Source organism: Anguilla anguilla, chromosome 2 (genome assembly GCF_013347855.1).
Source record: "Anguilla anguilla isolate fAngAng1 chromosome 2, fAngAng1.pri, whole genome shotgun sequence".
In the NCBI taxonomy this organism is placed as follows: Eukaryota; Metazoa; Chordata; class Actinopteri; order Anguilliformes; family Anguillidae; genus Anguilla; species Anguilla anguilla.
The window spans coordinates 60,124,941-60,146,260 of NC_049202.1; the positions used below are offsets into that span (position 1 = coordinate 60,124,941).

Sequence of the window (21,320 nt, forward strand, 5' to 3'; positions counted from 1 at the left end):
GTACTTCCACATCAATGTTGAACGTAAGAGACAAAACAATTCTGCTGGCGAGCAAGATCTCAATTCAACTGACAGTACAGCGCATGTTTTCATGTCTGTGTGTGCGTGTGTGTGTGGGGGGGGGGGTATGCATGTGTGAGTGTGTGTGTGAATGTGCATATCCGTGCGTGCGTGAGTCCCTGTGTTTCTGTATCTATGAACTTGGAGACCCACCCAGCCAGATTGGCAGAGGCGGAGTTGAGCCGTGCTGCCTGTGTTGCTATGGGAACGGCGCGTTACTGAATCTAAAAACCAGGGATGTATTTTCACAGATGGGTTGAATAAGAGAGGCACCTCTTGTCCTTTTTCATTTTTATTTTTTAAGTTTCCCTCCACAGGAAGGAGTCTGAATGGACTCCATGTGATGTGGTACCCATGCACGTCTGCACAGCGTTTGCGCAGCCTCTGCGTCTGCTTCTGCGCAGACAGGACAGACTGAACGCAGCGGGCGACCGCAGCAGGACCAAACGGTCAGGAGGTCCGGGTCACAGTCACTCTGTCTCCGGTCTGCCAGTACGTCCATGCATTGAGCAGATGCTCTCACATTAGTTTGACAAATGAAGCACTGACAAACAGCCGGCCAACTATGTATAAAAGAGGCTTGTAATTCCTAAACGGATCACCCGAAATGGATGTAAACACACTGGAGTAAAAGCTGACAGCCTGCACTTTAACCTCATACTTACTGTTTCATTTCAAATCCAGGGTGCAGTAGCACAGAGACAAAATGAGCACAAAGTGTGGCACTGTGCAAATACATGCATTACACGGTATACGTTAGTATACAGAGGGTACACATCTGTGTGCATTAGTGCCCACACAGAGGATTAGGCAACGAGAAAGAGGATGGCATCAGCGTCTCAGCCATCGCATGCGCAGCGTGCGCAGTCGATTGAGCTGGAGGTGAGTCCGGATTTCGATTTGACAGTGAGGACGCATATTAACGGTATGTGAAAATGTTTATGGCTAAATCATATCTAGATACAATCTGGATACGAGATGCATGTGAATGCCATGTGTTATGGGTAAACGTTGGAATGTTTTCTCAAAATCCTACATCAGTGTACTGAACTGAACATTTAGTACAATTACCAGCAGTGATTGTGACATCAGCATTCAAATGTTCCATTAAGAAGTCTAATCACATATTTATAATCTTACACCTTAAGTTCAAACCTTAAGGGTTAAGTACATTTTGGTCACAAAATAGATCCAACCGTTGTGCACGTCCAAGCACCTTTAAAAACTGTGCTGGGTAAACAGCTGTCCCCTGGAGAGTACGGAGGTTAGGGAACAGCAAAAATGGAGACTGCAGGTTTGCTGTCTGCAGAAACAGAGGTTTTACCGAAAAGCTGTAATTTAACAACCTGAAAACTCAGCGTTTCTAACCTGCAATTTAGACTCCTGCGGAAAGCAAAAGACTGAAGCCATCTGCAAATTCTATCTAAATATATATCTATATATATATTTAAAAAAACAGCAATAATAATATCCAATTCAGCCGGTTCGAATCCCGACCAGACCAACGGTAGTCGAACAGTAGCCCAACGCAGCAGCTGAGCCATCTTCCTGAGGTTAACCAGAGAGGAGGGGGAGGGGAAGTCAAGCCTGGGCACTGACCACAGCCATTTAGGGGCTGGCTTAAACACACGTGTGCACGCGTGCCCACACACACACACGTACGTGCCCACACACACACAAAAACAAACACATGCACACACGCACAAACACACCCCACCCACAATTCATAAACATGAACATTACTAGTAATAGGGTCACATCATGTTAAATTAACCATATGTGTGTACATATAAACCACTACACGCCCTCTCCTTTACCCCTCAAACACACACACACACACACACACACACACTCCCCACATACACCTTGGTCCAACAGTAGCATATGCACACACACTCACAAACACATGTGCACACACATACACAGGCACACACACACACACACGCACGCACACGCGGACACATACGTGCACGTGCACACACACACACACACACACACATGGACACACACGCACACGCGGACACATACGTGCACGTGCACACACACACGCAGACACGTACATGCATGCACACACACACACACACACACACACACACACACATACGTGCACACACACACACACACACACACACACACACACGAGCCTTCGGTCCAGCTGCAGCGGGGCAGTGCGATGATAGCGTGGGAGGAGGGCAATTTGAGGGGCTGCTGGGATGGTATATATAGGGCTAGAGCTGCAGCCATGGCGACCGGCGGGCTGTGATCAGAGAGCCCGAATTACAGGCCTCCGGGCGGCGGCCGCCGGCGCTCTCCGCCCAATGACAGGGCAGCGCGCGCTCTGCACCCGGAATAACTCACCCCCCGCCCCGCGCTCTCTCTGCTCCCACCCCCCGCCCCGCGCTCTCTCTGCTCCCACCCCCCGCCCCGCACCTCCGCGCGCTTCAGCACCCCGACTGTAACAGACACAAACGGCCTCTCGGGTCACCGAGGGCCGGGTCCACCACGGCCGCTGTCAATCAGCATGCCCGGAAGACTGTGCGTGTGAGTGTGTGTGTGTGCCTGTTCGCCCTGTGTGCATGCATGCATGCATGTGTGTGTGAGTGTGTGTGTGTGCCTGTTCGCCTGTGTGCATGCATGTGTGTGTGTGTGTGTGGGAACACACAAAAAACATAATAACTGCTATTTGACAGGAAAACAACCATCTGTCTCACTGAGGGTCACCGCTGACATTGCTGTGAGGTTACACGGACACGGCCGACACTGCTGAGGTTACTCAGGACACGGCTGACATTAACGCAGGACAATGGGAGCCGACACAGCCTCGGCACACAGGCACACAGGGACACGGCTGACATTAACGCAGGACAATGGGAGCCGACACAGCCTCGGCACACAGGCACACAGGGACACGGCTGACATTTCCACATGATTACAAGGAACGGGGGCCGGCATGGCAGTGAGATTACAGGGACACGGCTGACATTAGCATGCGATTACAGGGACACGGCTGACATTGCCGTGTGATTGCAGGGACACGGATGACATTACCGTGTGATTACTAGGACATGTTTGGGTGGTGGGGGGGCAGAGGTGCATGACAGGCGTGACTGTGCAGCGTGTTTTCTCCGCAGGAGGAGAGCGTGAGGTTCAGCCACACGCACTCTCAAACAGGCCTCAAACACCAACGACAGAACAACTTATCCAGGACCATCGGACCTTTATTTAGCACTGAACCAAAGATGGCCGAACTGTGGAAAAAGGCTAAACAAAACAAAGCTGTTCTGATGACAGGACACAGTGATGAGAGGCCACAGGGGCCCTAAATCTGCCCCTGTTTACACAGCTAGAGAGCAGAACCCCACCCACCCCAACCAACCCTCCCCCACACCCCGCATGACCTTTGGGGTCACGCCCCATGCCTGAGAGGGGGGGGTGGAGAGAGGGAAACAGGGAGTGAGAGACAGGGGAGAGCGAGAGAGAGAGACAGCAAGGAGTGAGAACAAGAAAAAGGGAGAGAGAGAGCAAGGAAAAGGGATAGAGACAGAAAGAGAAAGATGGGGAAGAAGGAGGGAGGGGGGGGAGAAAGAGAGAGAGAGAGGCATGCCCATAAATCTGTAAATGACCTATGAAAGTGGATTCTTTTTTAATTACTGCAAAATTCTGACAGGCTGTAATGAATTCCAAATGCGGAGAGAGTGTGTGTGTGTGTGTGTGTGTGTGTGTGTGTGTGTGTGTGTGTGTGTGTGTGTGTGTGTGTGTGTGTGTGTGTGTGTGTGTGTGTGTGTGTGTGTGTGTGTGTGTGTGTGTGGGGGGGGGGGGGTAATGAAATGCTATGCTGGGCCTGACCCCTCGCTGCCCTGCACATGTGCTGCTGTCTCCAGACTGACTCTGTTAACACGGCGTTACCTGAGTGACAGGAGTACAGGCCGCCTAACCGAGCCTAACACACAGCCCCTGAGTCTGACTGACGGTCACAGCACCCCTGAATCTAACAGCATCTAACAGTCCCAGAATCAAACACAATCACACAACCCCTGAATCTAACAGTCCCAGAATCTAACACAATCTAACATAATCATGTGGCCCCTGAATCTAACAGAATCTAACAGTCCCAGAATCTAACACAATCACACAACCCCTGAATCTAACAGTCCCAGAATCTAACACAATCACACAACCACTGAATCTAACAGTCCCAGAATCTAACATAATCATATGGCCCCTGAATCTAACAGAAACAGTCCTAGAATCAAATACAATCACACAAATCTTTTATTCAGAGCGTATCCCATTACAGAAATGTACAGACGACTACACTGACACTGCAGGCCACTGCAGACCTCTGCCATCTATCTTCACAGCAAAATGGCCGTCGCTCCCAATGGGACTAATTTCTCTTCATTTGGGCCCATTGACCTCTCCAGTATCCGTGACAACGTGCCCCTCCCACCCCCGCTATGGGTTTTCTGCACAGGGCATAGCCTAAACCTTGCAGCACAGGAAGAGGCAGGCAGACACGAAAGAACGCAAAAGAACCGTTTCAATTAAAAGCCCACGCAAAGCGCAAACGCAAAACAGACGGTGACCTCCGCTGGACGCCACCGGGCCCGTTCCCGTTTGGGCGGGGGACCCGTCTCAGTTTCGACAGGTCTGGCACCATTCGGGAACCTCCAGAGGGCCCCCTTACAGACACAGGACACACTGAAAATGTTATCGAAAATATATATCACAGCACTTTATGATGTATTTGCAAGCATACAAAGTATAGCTACTTTCGAATATTGTACTACATTACCACTGCTGCGAGTTATACCGAGGAAATATATTGTTAAAAAATTGTGAATGTTCACAATATATTGCCACATACTTCATTTATGTAAGGGTGAGGAGCTGCTGTCCAATCAGCAGCCTCCTCAGCCAGCTGCCTTACAGTGATGTCACAGCTGTAAAAATTCTGGAAGCAGGGCCCCATGCGGGGTTGGGGAGGGGCTGCGGGTTCGAGTCCAGATCCCTGCTGGCCACGCTTGCGGATGAGCTCATGCTGGAAGGCCTTCAGACGAAGCGGGACGGTGACCCTCCTCCCAAACTGGAGCGGGGATGACCCCAGTGCCGGGTTACAACACGGCCCCCTCCGTCAGATTCTAAAAGCAGTCTGACCCCCTCAGCTAGCCTACCAGAGCTCAGAACAAACAGGGTGCTCAGGCTTCTATTGGTCCAGGGCAGTCCACTGGCCCATTAGGCTCACTGAAGCCTGGAGGCAATATGAGGTACCTACAAGCCCAAAAATCAGGAAGTGGCAACTGTTTCCAGGTGCTGCTACAGTTTCTTGCACCTAATCGTGTCAGATAAGTTGGGAGGTGGAAGAGAGAAGAAAAGTGGAGAGAAAGAGAGGGAGCGAGAGATTCAGGAGAAAGGGTGAGTGAGAAGGGGAAGAGAGAGACAGAGGAGGAAAGAGAGGGGGAGGAGAGAGGGAGAGGGAAAAATCCCCTTTCTCTGCGAAGCTCATCTAATCCGCAGATTCCAAAAACAGAACTTAAAATAGTAAAAATCGTGCTCTGCATAGCTGAACCAATCTCTTTCATTTCCTTTCCATCGTCAGCAGTAACGGCTGCCATCTCCGCGGTAACACACCCCCATCACTGACCTCGGTTTGCACATCGCTTTCCGTGCCATGCCAAGTGCATTCTACAGCACACTGACACACACACACACACACACACACACACACACATACACACACACTCACACATGCACACGTGCGCGCACACACACACACACACACACACATGCGCACACACACACACACACACACACACTCACACGCACACATACACACGTGCGCGCACACACACACACACACACGCACACACTCTCTCCGACTCCCTCTGTTTGTCTCTCCTTCTCTCTCCCTCCCTCTCTCTGTCTGTCTCGCCCCCTCTCTGTCTCTGTCTGTCTCTCCCTCTCTCCCCCTCTCTCTGTCTGTCTCTTCCTCTCTTCCTCTCTCTCTCTCTCTCTCTCTAAACCACAGCTCCATTCCTCAGATAGCTCAGGAGCAGTCCCTCTCTGCAGGGAGAAATCAGACCCTTAATCCAGTTTAAATAACTACACTGACCATTCAGCCTAATGGCTCACTGTGGAGCTGCTCTCAAACCTCAAACCGCCCGGGCTGGAGCAGGAGTCAGCCTGACTGCTTCATCAGCCTGCATTTCTGTGTGTCTGTCTGTCTACCGGTCTGTGTATGTGTGTGTCTGTCTATGTGTGTGTGTCTGTCTGCCTGTCTGTCTGTCTCTCTGCCTGTGCATCTGTGTGGCTGCCTGTCTGTCTGCCTGCGTATCGGTCTACTTGCCTGTGTGTCTGCCTGTCTGTCTGTGTGTGTGTGTATCTGTCTGTGTGTCTGTCTGTCTGTCTGTCTGCCTGTCAGCCTGCATGCCTGTCTGTCTGTCTGTCTGTTAATAAAGGCCATGGGCCACTGCTTAGCTTTTCACAACTACACTCCCAACCCCCCCTCACAATCCATCATTCCCCAGCATGCCCTTGGACCTCTGACCACCGCGTTTACACACCACACTGCAGACACATCTGACCCTTGCTTCTATCTCAAAGTCCATGTTCCAGAATGATGAACCTTACTGTCTGTCTGTCTGTCTGTCCATCTGTCTGTCTGTCTGTCTGTGACACCATATTTCAGTCTAGTGTCTACTCCCAAGCCCATCTCACTGCGGTCTGACCGCTACGAAACGATCTCGATCTGTGAGCAGCGGTTGTGGTGTTCATTTGTGAACAGAATGGGCAGAATCGCAAAACACTGCGCAGGAATCACATTACAAATCGTGTATAAAATTGCCAGGATAAACCGAAACGCATTCAACCAGAAAAGCAGTTTCAAACAGCTTTGTGTCTGCTGGCCATCTGTTCGCCGGGTACACAGTGTAATGAGCTGCATGTAGTCAACTTGCGTTCAATCGATCAGTCAGCACAAAACCAGGCAGCCAGGAGGTGGCTGCGCAGCCATGAACGGTTTCTGAGACGCAGGGCTCCTGCATAAAAGACGAGGCGATGATGTCATAGAAGCGCAGGTGCGAGGGACGCTGGTGCTTACGCAGTCTGGATTCCGCAGGGAGGCCTCGAACTGCACGCGCACTCTCTGTGGCATCATCACATCGTCCTGCAAGAGACAGCCACGGTCTTAATCACAGTGACGTCACAGTGACATCACAGTGGCATAACAGAATTCAGTGCAGCACACATTACATTACAGGCAATTAGCAGATGCTCTTATCTAGAGCGACTTACACAACATTCTACACAGCATTTACACTGCATCCATTTATACAGCTGGATATATACTGAAGCAATGCAGCTGTATAAATGGTTTCAATGTAAATGCTGTGTAAAATGTTGTGTAAGTTGCTCTAGATAAGAGCGTCTGCTAAGTACACCGGCACTGGGGAATCAAACTTGCGACATTTATGTTACAAGACCAGCTCCTTATCGATTATACTACACAGCTGTCCTCGCACACATGTACAGTGATGGTGTTTGAGAGGGTGAGATGTCTCTCCAGCAACAATGAAGTAATTCAACACTATTGATAATCAAGCCTTACTTTTTAACACTACCCCTCAAGGGCAAGCCCAAAATATTTAGGTGTTAGGTAAAGACTGCAGGCACCAGTGGTTCTAAGCTAATTTCTTATGGAAAACCGGTACTGGGTATAAATGTACTGTAAATTCAACGATGGCAGTTGCTGTGTCACAATGTACTTTCACATAAAAATCAGCCCTTGCACCCCATTGCTTCATTAGCAACGTGAGAACATGGGCCCAAGAAGAATTCAGAGTTTGAAAGAGTTTGAAAAAAAGTCACTAATGATTACAAGTGTAGACACAAGTCTCAACAGTTCTTTTGTTTTAACCTGAAAAAACGCATTGATTTTGGCCCAGTCTTTTCACGATGTCGTAAATGAAAATATGATCCCTGTGTTTACTCAAGGTGGCGACACTGTGAGGCATTAACCAGGTTTCCTCCCCGTTTCGATCGCAGACGTTCGGGGCGTCAGAACAGCACGGTGGTTTCGGGAAGTGGACCCGTGAGCCCGTGGTCCTGGGGTCCCCGGCTGGAACAGGTGAGGCGTTTCCAGACGTGCCCTCCAGAAAGGTGCTTAACCGGAATGCTTCAGGAGATACGCAGCCGTACAAACGGACTGTATGTTAAAAAAGGGGGGCGGTAAACCAGCTTCATTTTATAAATAAAACAGACTTGTTCTTATCATCTCTCATTTTAGAATGGCCCGAAGAACTACAGAGTTCATATTATGAAAGACTAAAACCAAAAAGCCGCCTCCTCCTCCTCCTCCTCCTCCTCCTCCTCCTGACCAGAGTAAGCTGGCATACTGACCTGCAGGAATGGGACATAATGCAATATACTGTGGGCAAAATATAATGATATAAAATATAATGATTAATATGTTTCACAGCAATATACCTTCAGAAAATACACTGAAAAGCAACAATACGCTGTGACTCATATTTGTCCAAACGTTGCGAAGTGATGTAATCTTCAACATACGCAAAGTACGTTCCGTTTTCATAAGGGTGACCGCACAGACATGGAGGATGAAGTATTTTGGACTGAAAGTGGTGCTGATAAACGTCTCTATGACGACGCAGCCCACACCACGCACGCTCCAGTGGTGGAGTCAGACCGTAAGAAGGTAAGAACACGTAAGGATGAGGACAGGCCGTCCAGCCCACCCAGGCCTGACCTACAGACCACAGAGCCCCCAGCGCCGCGTCACTCCTGCATTCGGACGCTCAGAGGGGCTCTGCCTCTGTCACATGACCCCGGAAAGACGCTGCGCGCTCTCGGTGGATGGAGAGGAGACGGATAACGGAGTTAGCGATGGGCGAACGCAGGGCTACCTGACCGCACTGCTGAGGGTCGCCAAGAACCTTGAACTCCGGGACAGAGCTCACACTATCTATCACACTAGTGTGTGTGTGTGTGTGTGTGTGTGTGTGTGTGTGTGTGTGTGCGCGTGTGTGCGTGCGTGTGTGTGTGTGTGTGAGTGTGTGTGTGTGTGTGCGTGCGTGCGTGCGTGTGTGTGTGCGTGTGTGTGTGTGTGTGAGTGTGCGTGTCCCTCCCTAAACACACACACACACACACACACGGGCCGGGCTCATTGCCTCATGGGAGAGGAATGTGGGAGGTGCCGGGGAGCCGATAGCCGCCGTCTGACTGCAGCTGCGATAAGGGCCTCGCCGCTAATTAAAAATCTGCGCTCCGGGCCAAACAGAGCCGCTATTTCACTTCTCTCTCTCATTTTTTTTGGGGAGGATGGAGGGAGCGAGAGGGGACGGCGAGGGAGGCCGCAAAGTCAGAGTTGGCGGTTATCACATCCACAGGAATCCAGGGAGACCACACAAGGCCGTCCCTTAAAAGTCACCCGCATCACAATCTAAACAAACAACTGGGGAGACGAGGTTAGCGTCTAATGGGGGAGCCTCTCTCACTGAACACAGTCACAGAGACAGTGTCTGTTCAGTCACAGACAACAGACGGGTTTATAAGAAAGTGTGTCAGTGTTTCACAGTCCCTCTGGCCAGGTAAGTCTGCCAGCTGTCCTGTTTGTCCTTTATAATATAAAATCCAGAGACTTTTTGCAGCTTTTATGCTGCACTGAAAACTGATTAATACATGTGAAGCTGAATTAGCATCAGTGTGATGATCTTTGGACACCCCCCTACACACACCCACAAACACACACAGCGAAGATCAGGCAATCATACACAGACACATATGCACAAAGACACAAAAACACTCGCTCAGAAGCATGTATGCACGGCTTAGACACACATGCAGGAAAACAAGCATGCATGCACACACACTTACACACACATGCAGGAAAACAAGCATGCATGCACACACACACACACACACACACACACATGCAGGAAAACAAGCATGCATGCACACACACACATGCAGGAAAACAAGCATGCATGTACACACACTTACACACACATGCAGGAAGACAAGCATGCATGCACACACACTTACACACACATGCAGGAAAACAAGCATGCATGCACACACACTTACACACACATGCAGGAAAACAAGCATGCATGCACACACTTACACACACATGCAGGAAAACAAGCATGCACGCACACACACACACATGTAGGAAAACATGCACACACACACACGACTCTACGCTAACATTTTCTTTCCAAGGAGCACGTGCTCACAGTTTGAAAAATTTAGGCGCACACCAATTAGTAGAAGTGCCCCTAAATTATTTTTCCAGTCAGCACACATCCATTTTCAGGAGCAAATGCTGTTAAAATGGGAGCACTGTCGAGCGCTGACACACACAGACAATCACACACACACACACACGCACACGCACACACACACCAACACCACACAAAACACACACTAAAAAAAAGCCGCTCTCAGCCTCCTGTTCTCCTCAGGGCTGTGCAGACTCTAACCCCAGGGTGACCATAATTCCACACGCCGCAGTAGCAATTTCAGGAGCGCGGCGGTGCGCGTGTCTCTGGGACCGTTGATCTCTCGCTTGTTTCACATAAACAGCGCGGTTTCCCCGGGGAACGACCGCGTCAGCCGTCAAAATCATTACTGCGGTCACGCCGCCATTTCTGTACATGCGTCCAATCTTCCGCAATCTCTCCACTTCCGTGGATTTGGCAAAACTCGACGCCTCTATCTCCCATGCTATATTTACACACTCGTTCAACTTTAAAGCAAACACAAAGAAAGAATCAAACCGGGGGAAAAAAAAAAAAATTTTCCCCAGTTTGTTTTTATAGCCAGTTGATGGTGGGTTTTTAAAAAAAGTAGCACACAAAGATTTTAGCTAACTGGTAATTACAGATGCACGCTTTTTTAAATAAACGTGTGTTGGCGAGGGAGGCCGGGCTGATTAGCAGAACTTAGAGAGAGGTCATACACAAAGCTGTATATGTTATGGCTAAGTGACTCTGGCGGGGTCAAAGCGGAGGTCGGGAGTTTCAAAGACAACAACGCTTCCACTCTAAACACGGTCTCACGCAGTGAGAGCAAGCGGGGCCTCATTAGTCAAAACAGATTAGGGCCAGAGGACAAGCTAGTCTTGGGCCCGGTCCAGCTGCTTCTCACTCCTTCTCTTTCTCTCTCTCTCTCTCTCTCTATCTCTCCATCTGCAGCCTCTCTTTCCTACTTCCCCCCTGTCTCCTCCTCCTCCTCCTCTACCTCACACTGATGAGAGTCGCTCGAATCATCAGAGTGTGACCCCCCCCCCCCCTTCCCCATCCCTTTGGACCAATCAGGAGGTGGGTCAGAGGTCATCAACAGGATTCTCTCATGTAGGTTAAATGGACGCTCTCCTCCCCCCACCAAGACCTGAAGGCCCGGCAGCTAGCCCTGCTTCCGGAAAAGTTCTCCTCATAAATTTGTTCTGTAAAATGAACTAAGGCCCCCCCCCCCCTCCCCCAGCCCTCCAGAAACACGGACACACACACACACACACACACAGGCATTTATTGTATCCCCCCCCCAACAAAAGCAATAATGTAAATGTTTAAATCTGATCTCAAAAGTATATGCTCGATAAAATTTGCATAATAAAATGTTTGAAAGGATTGTTTTATTTTCCTCAGCCACTGTTCTTCTGGCGGACAGCGAGACTCGTTCATGCCACGGATCACACATTTGCAGGTGGGCTACGGCGTCGCTGTGACGGACCGCCGTGGAGTCGTTTGGAAAGCATCAGCGACAAGTACATAAAACTACTAATCGAAAGAATAGAGGCTCTAAAACATGAAACCCTGAGACCAGTCTGGGTCGGTTTGCTCCAGTCTGATTCAGTCTGTTCTGGTCTGCTCCAGTCTGATTCAGTCTGTTCTGGTCTGCTCCAGTCTGATTCAGTCTGTTCTGGTCTGCTCCAGTCTGATTCAGTCTGTTCTGGTCTGCTCCAGTCTGATTCAGTCTGTTCTGGTCTGCTCCAGTCTGATTCAGTCTGTTCTGGTCTGCTCCGGTCTACCCCAGTTAGCCTGACTCCCTCTTTGACCAGGAGAGATTAATCCTTTGTGATGAACCCCCGTCTATGAAAGACGGCAGTGCCTATCACTGGCCCAGATTCTGTTTTTTCTGCACATTACTGATCTGCACCCCCAGCCCCGCCTTTTTCACAACTGAACCATCCCCAAAACCGAAACCTTTTGGACTTTACTTTTTGTTTTGATCTTACAAATTCTCTCGACCCACTATCCCCACCCCCGCACCGCACCCCCCGGAAAAAAGAAGTCTGTTTCCATCTGGCAGTTACTGGTTGACTGGTTGAACTAACGGAAAGACACCTGTGGACAGACACACAAAATCCGCAGAGACAGAATGGAACCCATTTTGGGGGTGTGTGGGTGGGGAGCAGAGAGAGAATTTGCAAAATTGTGAAAACAGGATAATAAACTGGTGGCTGGAGGAGGGGGAATGTACTTTTATTGTCAGGAGTTAGAATCAGCCCCATGGGCCAGGGAATGTGTGTGTATGTGCATGTGTGTTTGTGTGTCTATGTGTATCTGTGTGCGTGCATGCATGCGTGCGTGTGTATGTGTATGTGCGTGTGTGTGTGTGTGTACTGTATTTGGGTGTGGGTGTAGCTGTGTGTGTGTGTGTGTGTGTACTGTATTTAGGTGTGGGTGTAGCTGTGTGCGTGTGTATGTGCTGCTGCTGCTGCTGCAGGGGAAACAGACCGAATGAAAGAGGGAACAGGCAGGAAGGAATAGGGAATAGGGCGTAGGGAGTAGGGAATAGGGAGCCAAACAGGGCCCTACAGGCTTTGGTGTTGGTGAGAGAGGCGATATGGGAAGACGGTGAGGGGGGATGTGGAGGTGGAGAATTGCTGAATTGGTCCGTGGAATACTTTCCTGTGGTTAAAAGACAGACAGAGGTGACTTTGTAAGGCCAGAGATCTGCTGCTTGTTCACCGCCCTGGTTGGAGGTCACCACTTCAGGTCTGTTATCCAGGGCTGAAACTATCCTACCGCACGTAGCGTCACGTAAACAATCCCCTGCACAATGCAAATGTTGCTTTTCGCTTTTGTCTAATGATTCGGGGTAAAAACTAGGGTATGCTGGGGTTTGTATTTTATGTTACAGAAAAGAACAGTGGGGACGGAACACCGTGGAACACGGAACGCTCAAAACAGTTCCGCTTTGTTCATTCTATTCTGCGCTCTTTCTTTTCTCCCCAGCCTCAAGGTAAACTCCCGTTATCTGAACTTGGTGCAATCTGCAGGCGAACACAGCAGCCCTCTGTGTTTAAGGGCAGCAGCTGTGACTTCAGCACCCTAGAACAGCAGTTTTTTTGTCACGCCACATTTACGAACAGGATGGTTTAGGTGTTAAATTTATGAACGACAACTTCGGCTTAAAAGCAGCGAATAAAAATTGCAAACGGCTCAGGCTAGGCCTCAGCAGAGCCCGCTCAGCGACTGCAGCCGTTAAAGTAGCCCCGCTTCATAAATCACTGCTCGTTAGCGTGCCGACTCGGCTAACGAGTTTGTCGCCCGACGCCGAACTAACGAGCTAGAAGTCGCTGCTTCCTGTACCGGGCTGCTGGCACACTCACAGGAAACTGTGGTGGGGGGGGGTTGGAGACGGGGGGGGTGGCGAGTGAGGCACACCTGAGGCTAATCAAACAGGCTCACTCTGTCATCGGTTAGCGGTTTATCGCGGGCGGCTAACGGAGCTGGAATGGTCCTTAAGCCCCATTTATCCTGTGGAATTCCCAGCTCCCGGGGAGTCGCAGCTCAGCGCGCGGTCCACATCACACGGCGAGCCGCTCCACAAAGACACCTTCATCCCCACCGCAGAACACGATAATAAAACTGACCCAGATTTTCCACACCGCTACCGTTCCCATTTCGCACCCAGCTCTAACGGCGCCCGCCCAAAACAAGTGGAGACTGTTTCCACTAGACACTTTTCTACCATCCGCCGAACAGCCAATCAGCAGAGGAGACGGCAATTCCGCAAATTTAACAAAACTATTCGTGGGGATTATTACATTTACTAGTGATGCTAAGCGAAATTTTTTAAATCCATACGTTGAAAGATAAACGCAAGACCTCAAGGCCATTTAAGGAGAAATGAGAAACCAGCTTTCGCTTTACCAGTAACAAGATAACTTTGCCTGTCCAATGAAATTGAGCTGAGCAACGTGAGATCTTGGCTCTGGACAGCCAAGCACTTTGATTGGTCAGATTTGTAAATTAGCATCTTTGAGCAGAGAGCAGCAGCCCAATTGGCCGAGACTTGGTTCAGGGATCTGAGTGGATCTCCATCCAGGATCTAAGGATCTGTACATGGAGAATCCTGAGTGTCTATGATCTGCTGAAGAGTGTGTGTGTGCGTGTGTGTGTGTGTGTGCTTGCTGGCTTGCATGCGTGTGTTTGTGTGTGCGTGTGTGCTTGCATGCGTATGTGTGTGTGTGTGTGTGTGTGTGTGAGAGTGTGTGTGTGGGTGCTTGCTTGCTTGCATGCATATGTGTGTGTGTGAGAGAGTGTATGTATGCGTGTGTGAGTCTGTGTGCGTGCGTGTGTGTGTGTGCGTGAGAGAGAGAGTCTGTGTGAGTGTGTGTGTTTGTGTGTGAAAGTCTGTGTGAGTGTGTGTGTGTGGGATAAGACCTCCAGAAACATCTCTGAAGATCATGACTAAGACTCAGATGGACCGCCTTTTCCCCAGCAGGACCATAGACAGCAAGATTCCAAAAACCCAAACACGTCAGATAGACTAAAATTAGACATGGGGGGGGGGGGCTTCTGAAGAACTGCTGTCGGCGGCAGCAAGGTGCCGAGGGATTGTTGACAGGGCTCTGGCAAAGTTTTTGTTTTTGTAACAATTTCAATTTTGCCATCCGTATTCCGTCTGAAAAATATTCCAATTTTGCCATAAAAGTGGCTGAGATAGAGCGTGGTCACTTTCACTGAGATGCATGAGGTCTCTGGAGCTTTCCGCCATTTCAGCGTCCCCTGAAGTGTGAGACCGCCGCCAGGCCTCAGGCCTACGCAGAAGCAAGAAGCTAACACAGGGGAGCAAAGAGCGCCACTGAATCCAAACAAGCGCTGAATGAGAGGCCTGTCTGCCTCTGGACTGCGCACACAACCACAACGCACCAAAGTGGGAGTGCCCCAGGAGGGCGTTAACCGCTTCCTTGGCAAACACGCCCTTTCCTGGCCCCTTCCTGTCTGAATCTGACGCACAAGAGCAGCGCTTCTCCGCACCGCGTTCAAACGCTCCGCACGCTCCGGGACGATGTCGCAGGCGACGGACATTATTAAAAGCAAATGCTTCATCAGCTGGCCGTGAACGTCCAGAGATATGCCACAGGAGAGTTCACCCGCAACACTCCACCCGTTTTATCAACCTGTGAGGGACACCAGTCAGATATCACAGCAGAGAAGCCTGCGCATTGCTACCAGCAGGGGGAGACATTCAGAGCCAGGTATAGAGATTCATGAAAAGGTAAGGGCATTCTGTAGCTCATGCAGGGAACCATGAACGGGTGAAGACATTCCACAAATGAAGCAAGAAATTTAAAATCCAGAGCTGTAAAGTAGCAATGAATCTCAAATCTGGTAAATAGGTTGAGGCAGGGAATCTTGCACTCCTACATTGACTCTGCAATACCGTAGATGCAGGTAATCTAGAACAAGTAAATAGATTCTGTAGTTAATGTAGGCATTACTGTAGACAAAATAGCAATGATACGCTACAATCTATAACACATGCAAATATTCTTGATTTTCTGTTCTCCTCTTCATTTCCAAGAAACATTCAGACAGATTTTTCCCCTTGATATGGTGATACGGCAGCGCATAACTCAAAACAAACTGAAATGAAGACACCATGGCAACGGGGTCATGTGCCTCCAGCCCGAAGGTTGATTTTGGACAGGGGCAAGCCGGGGATCTGTCCACACCCCGGCTCCCCGGTCCTGGGACGCTTCACACCCTCTCTGGCTCCGTTCAAATTTTTGGGGAACGAGCCTCGCTCGTGTGGGTCGAATAAAGGGCGACTCAGAGTCCCGCACCCGTGCGGAGGGCCACGCCCGTCAGAGACAGGCGCAGGTCCCTGTTTGTTTTCCTGCATAATCAGCGTGAGTCCGGTGAGCGATGGGCGTATCGCGTTTCGAGCGCAGAGCCAAAGTGTCAGCCGAGGTAAACGGCACTAATGTGGCGTGGGACCCCTCCCGTTGGCCCCCGCACCCCCCCCCCCCCCCCCCCCCCCCCCGCCTCGGACCGCAGCCCATTTTTCATCCGCTCCTGACAGGCCTGTCAAACCTGCCGCACGCTGGGGGGACGCCGGGCAGGTCGCGCGTGTAACGAGCGGCCTTGACTCCACCCCCCACCCCTGCCCGAACCAGGTGCCCCACGTCACGGGCCCCTAGGAGAGGCCGGCCGGTTTAGGCCTGGCTGTCACAGAGCCACCGAAGCGCGGAGCTGCAGTTCCCAGAACCCCCTCTGTTCTTGACACGTTTCAGATGTCATGCCACCCACCCTCCCTCCCCAAACAAAAGTGTGAAACACAGGAAAGGGTGAATGACCTGCCCAACAGGAACGTAGTCCTGTTAGCAATAAACTCCCCATTAGAAAACACACACGCATTACTTACACTTGTATCTTTAACCGTTACAAAGAATCGTGGAGCATCTTTTCTCAACGCTAAGGTATTATCATGCTATTCTATTCAACCCAAAGATGCTGTACTGCTGTAATCCAATTAAAGAAACAAGCAGGTACACAAGGAGGTGCATGGTTGCTCAGATATGCACACCTGCGCACACATATTACACCCCTTCAGCAGATGATCCTGATCACAGCAACCAGCAGAATGAAGATTAATACGTACTTGTGTTCACATCTACACTAACTAGCATATATACACATACATGCATGCATGCGCACACAAGTGCACACACACAAACACACATGCCCACACACACACACACACACACACACACACACACATACAGTACTCACCGCATCCTGAAAGCACAGGAACCTCCCCCGGCTCTGTATCACGGCACGGTTCTTGGCGTAACCCGCTGGTGCAGAGGACAGAAGGGCATAGTTACTCCCCATGAAATAGGCCAGAGAGCCACAGAACCAATCCCAACCACCCCATCCTCACTCACCCTCTCCCCTGGACCAATCACATGTAAAACCCTCCCTCAGCATCTCCACTGAACCAATCACACACCTATCCCCCATCTTAAATTGACCTGCGTGAAATATCTGAAATGCACATTTATTATCGTTTTATTTTTTTAAATTTATTTATGGGGCCTGTATACAATTGGCACACTGATCCTGATTCTTTCCAAACAGTGAACAGCACACTGATCCCGGGTCTTCTTCTACAGTGAAGAGCACACTGATCTTAGCTCGGCTCTTTCCTAACAGTGAACAGCACACTGATCCTTGCTCTCTAACATCCCATGTGAGTTGGATTGAGCGCAGACATGTGGAGGCCTAAAACCAGGAGTTGAGCCAGTGTCATAACAACAGGGCCTCTATATGAGGTCCTGACAGTGACATCACACAGTGGCATCAGGAGGGGGGTGAGTGGAGGGTGGAGCTTGAGGGGAGGGTGGGTGGATGGTGGAGCTGGAGGGGGGGGGTGGTTGGGTGGGTGTAGGGTGGAGCTGGGGGGGGGGTGTTTCAGGGCTCCACTCTGTATGAGAACAGCCTGGGGTTCCTCCTACAATATCACTTTCCAAACTGCAGACACGCGTCCATGTTCTGAGTGTGAAAACAAGAGGAACGCTTGTCTCGTGTTCCCCACTGATACACACACAGCGCTAGTCTTGGAATAAAAGCAAAACAAGTCTTCCAAGGACATGATGTGGTTGGTCTGGTGCGGCCTGCATTTTATCGGAGCCAGGCAAGCAGAATCTTAATTTGTTCTCAATTTTATTGAAATGAGAGAAAGATTGACTTCGCCCTTTGAACTGCCAGGCAGCAGGCCCCTGTCCGCTGTCTCCACTGGTTTCCCCCTGCGCAGAACACGTCTAAAATTATACCACATTTACACTGCTGTCCAAGTCAGATGCTGGTCTGTGCAATTTCATGTGAAGGGGTTTTCTTGGTTCAGTTAAAAACAATTGTAAACTACTGAAACACACACAAGCACATGCCCACAAGCACGCACACACACACAAACACACACACATGCATGCACACACACATACTGACACCCGCAGGCACACATACACACACACACACACACCTGTGTGCTCTTGGCATAGCCAGGCCAGTAGATGGTGCCTATGGAAAGAGCCTACATCCTTCTCATCTTCCCTCTCATTAAATCTGTTAGTTCTTTCTCACATTCACACCATCATCAGCACCCAGCTACATGAGACAGAGGAGATCATAACCGATAAAGCCCCCCCCCCCCCCCCCCATCACCAGCCCCCCTCGAGACTGACCCCCTTTGGGCTGGTCCGAGTTGTGTCCCGAGATCACCATGGCGATTCCTCGCTCCTGCAGCCTCTCTGTCCAGCTTCCGATCACTGCTCGTGAGTCGTCCTGACAACAGACATAACAATCATCCATCACCATCACCATCACTCATAGCCAGACACACACACTCAGAAATGGACAAAAAGTTACAGACCACGTCAATGAAATACAGGCACTAACTGCTTCCATGATAAATATTGGCTAAATACTTATATAAACTGCTTCCATGTCTAACTCTGGAATCAAAATCGGACATGTTGAATCTCAGTGACTACAGCAGCCGTTATGACTTCACCCCACACAAATTTCACCCGTCTCTTTATCAAACCATCTCTTTATGTGATGCTGTTTTGATCTGAACTAGCAGCATAAATATTTGCAAGGGGTCTGGGGGGGTGCCTGGGGAGGAGATCACGCTTGGGTTTGAGCCCAGTCTTCTGGTCAGGGGTCCTTAACCACACCGCACCAGCATTAAGCCCCCATGTACCGCTACCCCGCCTACCCCACCCCACCCCACCCCACCCCACCCCACCCCACCCCAGATCCCAGGGAGATGCTCAGTTGGCAGGCGACACACACAGTAATTACTCTGACCCTTTGGTCCGCCGTGAGTCCCCCTCTTCTAGCGGTGGGGGTCCGGTGTCTCCGTACCCTACAGCCCGCCATTTAGGGTGAGGGGGTGCGAAGTGCTGATAGGGGTGAGACGCTGTGGTTGGATGTTTCTAAAACACTACCCAGAGTTGCCTCCAACTGGGGGGCCCCTTCCACAGAGAACACTGTATTATTTACATCAGGTAAAAAAAGGATCTGGTCATGTCAAGTATTTATGAGCGATCCAGAGCAAGGCTGTGTTTGTGGTGTGAGTGTGTGTGTCTGAGGGGTGGGGGATGTCCAACCCAAAAGTTGGTCTAAGTCTGTTTTTTTCATCCCCAGAGATCAGTTTCCAGCTCTGCTTAAATACAGTATCTGTTTACAACAAACTGCTAGGAAAGCGGTCTGCTTGTTTTTCAGTACGAATAACAGAAGTGGTCAGTGGAGCAACCTTGGAAACATCTCAGCTAAGAGATGGACAGAGCCAGGTCATGTGATCCTTAAACGCCCATGGGCAGCAGTGAAGTGAAAGCTACCAACCGAAGGAGTGCTGAAGACATACCCTGGACACAGAAATGAATGCTTATTTTGAAACGGACAGAATCGGATAGGTTTCTGCAGGTGAGGGCAGGTGTAGGCAGGCGTGGGGAGGTGCAGACTGGTGTGTGCAGGTGTGGGCAGCTGCGGACAGGTGTGGGAAGGCATGGACAGGTGTGTACGTACTGTACTGGCGTCGTCAAACACAGACAGTTCCATGGAGCCCTGAAAGTCCTGCTCCAGCACAGACTGCAGACAGTCGTCCAGCCAGCAGGAGGCATTGTACATCGGCAGGATGACGGACTGAGAGGAGAAGAGGAGATCATCATGTGACCAGCAACAGACACTTACATCAGTGCCTGCCCTAGCCTTTTCAAGGGGCACCAAGCAGGATTTGATTGGTGCCCCTTAAAAAGGCTAGGGCAGGCAAAAAGCCCCCCCCCCCCCCCACTATTTTAGAACAGTGGCAGCCAACCGTTTTCCTGGAGATCTACCGTCCTGTAGCCTACAGGATGGTAGATGTCCAGGAACAGGGTTCGTTACCATGGTATCAGAATGATTTGGGGCCCCCCTAGGCAGTCACAGGGGCCCTAAGCAGCCACATGTGCCACTTATTGGGTCAAGCCAGCTCTGCATTGCATCACCCACATTTCACCCCGTTTCCACGGTTACTCTTTTTTCTAACCGACAGCGTTTGGAATAAGTTCAAGGTTTGACAAATTTTCATCCCAATTTTCAAAATGAGGGGAGGGGGGTGTACTAAACTGAAACTCCAGCACTATACAAGATATGAAACCTACAAAAACATACAGTAACGCAGTATGAAATTAGAAAGGACACGGTTTTATGCTTGACCAGGAAAAGTCAACAAGATACACCCGGGCTGATTAGTGATTACCAATCATATTCAGGTGTGTGTTCCTGTAGACGAGGGCACCAGGCCTGTCAACTGAAAGCACTTTCTTGTAGGTCAAACATTAGGAATAGCTTTCTGTACCCCCACACTCCTACACTTTTGCACAGCTACCTCTCGCTTCAGTTTATTTTGAAGGCCAAACATAAACAAAAATTCATAGTTGGGGTAGACAAACAAGGAAATTTACATGGCTGTTTTTATTAAATCACAGGAATTGAACGTGCTCAACCCAAGCTAAGTAACTAACTGTTTTTATTACACAAATACAACAATGATTAATGCCAGATAAATGCTGCCACACGTCCTGGGTATGGTTTTTAAAAAACCGTATCCCTAAATGCCTCCAATAAATATGCAGAAATTGATAGCCTTGTTTGTAAAATATTTTCATTGCAAACCACACAGAAAAGGGAATCTGCCAAGCTCAGATGAAACGCAGAGTGAAATGAAGAATTTCGTAAATAAAACGTCTGAGCACAGCGCCGGTGCGTACACTTCCCTATTTGTTTCATTGGTGCTCTATCAGTATCCAGCATTTCTAATTGGCTGAGGGATTCCCGAATCGTTATCCGGATTCTACGCGAGCAACATTGATAAGACAGCTCCCGTCATGTATCGCTCACTTTCAGCAATCCAATTACGTACGTTGACCTGTAAGGTCTCAATGGCCTTGTCACAGGAAC

At 49.9% G+C, this 21,320-nt stretch overlaps 1 protein-coding gene across 2 annotated transcripts in view; it reads right to left on the reverse strand.

Moving 5' to 3' along the window:
* Positions 1 to 21,320, reverse strand: part of b3gntl1 (UDP-GlcNAc:betaGal beta-1,3-N-acetylglucosaminyltransferase-like 1) — a 68,760-nt gene that overhangs the window by 46,417 nt on the left and 1,023 nt on the right. Inside the window, exons 2-5 of one of the 2 annotated variants that reach the window (XM_035407387.1) lie at positions 19,908 to 20,024; positions 18,560 to 18,659; positions 17,109 to 17,173; positions 7,160 to 7,225 (exon numbers count right to left, since the gene is read on the reverse strand). In XM_035407387.1, coding sequence (XP_035263278.1) covers positions 7,160 to 7,225; positions 17,109 to 17,173; positions 18,560 to 18,659; positions 19,908 to 20,024 — 348 coding nt within the window. The remainder of the gene's footprint in view (positions 1 to 7,159; positions 7,226 to 17,108; positions 17,174 to 18,559; positions 18,660 to 19,907; positions 20,025 to 21,320) is intronic. The other variant, XM_035407388.1, reaches the window with a different exon arrangement.